General features: G+C 64.5%; 1 protein-coding gene across 1 annotated transcript in view; it reads right to left on the bottom strand.

Annotated features, from left to right (window-relative positions):
- The window catches only part of LOC115514033 (CD2 associated protein), a 136801-nt gene extending 136020 nt beyond the window's left edge, over positions 1-781 (bottom strand). The window contains exon 1 of the mRNA XM_030315672.1: positions 704-781. Within this exon, the coding sequence (XP_030171532.1) occupies positions 704-707 (4 nt within the window). The 5' untranslated portion in view covers positions 708-781. The remainder of the gene's footprint in view (positions 1-703) is intronic.
- Positions 782-1524: the final 743 nt, after the last annotated feature.

The raw sequence follows: 1524 nt of genomic DNA, 5'->3' as shown, positions 1-1524 counted from the left end.
GGCCGTGTACTTTTCTCTCCTCTCGCAAGGAAGTCTAACTCCAAACAGGAAACAGCTTCTCAAAGGGTTCAACCCTGAAACCTCATCAAACCCTAACCCAGTCCTCAGGATGAGATTTAATATTTAAGTGCCAATACACTTGCCTACGTGAAAACAAAGTAAATAAGTCAAGTTTCCCTGTCCTTGAGGCATCCCTTGCAAGTTTCAGCGGAGGGAAAAATTACCTCTCGTAACAACAACAAACGGAAAACCTAGTAAAAGGCCGATCTATACAAAGCCTCGCTGAAGATAAAGAAGCTAAAAGTGCTACTTTGTCAAGTTTTTCCATCACCCTCCCCCATCCAACCAGAATGGGGGAGGGAAAGAGAAGGCTGGGGCAGGGAGGGAAGTTCGGCCCGAGGTTAGCCGGACAGTGGGCGAGGAGAGGGGACCCGGTGCCCCCGCCCCCCAACCCCTCACCTTTCCCCAAAGCAGGATGAAGCGGGGAGGGGAGCGCAGGAGAAAGCACCCATGAGCCCTCCGACCAATTACTCCGCGAGAAGAGCAAGGTGGAAGGCAGGGCGAGGAGGGGCGACGGGGAGGGTGCGGTGCGGCCGCGAAGGGGCTGACCCCGTCTCCTCCCCACGGACACGGAGAAGGGGAACCGCCTGCCCGAATTGGGGAGGTGCAGTCGGGCGGCGGGAAGCGCCCTCGAGTCTCTTACCCATGCTGGGGGCTCCCGCGGGGAGAAGCCCGGCGCCCGCTGCTCCTCCTCCTGCCGATCGCGCGGCCGCACTTGCGGCGGGAGGCGGGCCCCGCGCTGCGCTCCTTCCCTCCTGAGCTCAGGCGGGGCGAAGTGGCGCCTCCATCCGCCCGCGGCGTTCCCCGGACAGTCCCGTCGGCGCGGCCCGCGAGCAGGAGACGGCGGCGGCGGCGGCTCCTCGCGCCGGGCCTCCGCCAAAGCCGCCGCGGCGGGAGGGCCCTCCCCCGCCCGCCCAGACGGCGGCTTTCCCAGCCCGGTTCGCTCCCGCAGCAGAGGTGGGACCAGCCGGTTCGTCCTGGCCGCTGCCTCCAACCCGGAGCCCGCCTCCCGCGGTTCCCCTCAGCAACCGCTGTTCTAGAACGCGACACCGAAGACTGAGGTTGAGACCCGACTGAGGCCGGGAAGGTGCCGGGAGCTGCACCCGGGAGGAAGGAAATCTCGCGAGAGCCCCCTCGTTCTCCCTGCCCCGCCCCCTCCGCGGCCGGGCTCACCACCCGGCACCCCAGCTGGTGCCAGGTGCGGTGACGTCAGGGCCGGGGAGTCGCGAGCCGCCCGCGTCCAGGTGCAGTGGGCTGAAGAGGAAGGAATCCGGAAGAGCTGTGGCTACTCCTCCGCCTTGAAGTTCGGCACAGCTGGGACGGCCGTTTTGTATGGTTTGTCGCCCCAGATGGATACGAAGTTTTTGCCCATAGGCAGAGGGAGCCTGTGTTGCCCCACTTTCCGCGGGAGCGATGCGGTCGGTGTTGCTCGGTGCAGAGTAGCAGGCTCTGGGGGACTTACCC

Source organism: Lynx canadensis, chromosome B2, assembly GCF_007474595.2.
Source record: "Lynx canadensis isolate LIC74 chromosome B2, mLynCan4.pri.v2, whole genome shotgun sequence".
NCBI lineage: Eukaryota > Metazoa > Chordata > Mammalia > Carnivora > Felidae > Lynx > Lynx canadensis.
The sequence above is the reverse complement of the archived record's forward strand: the minus strand, read 5'-3'. Positions and strand labels throughout refer to the sequence as shown.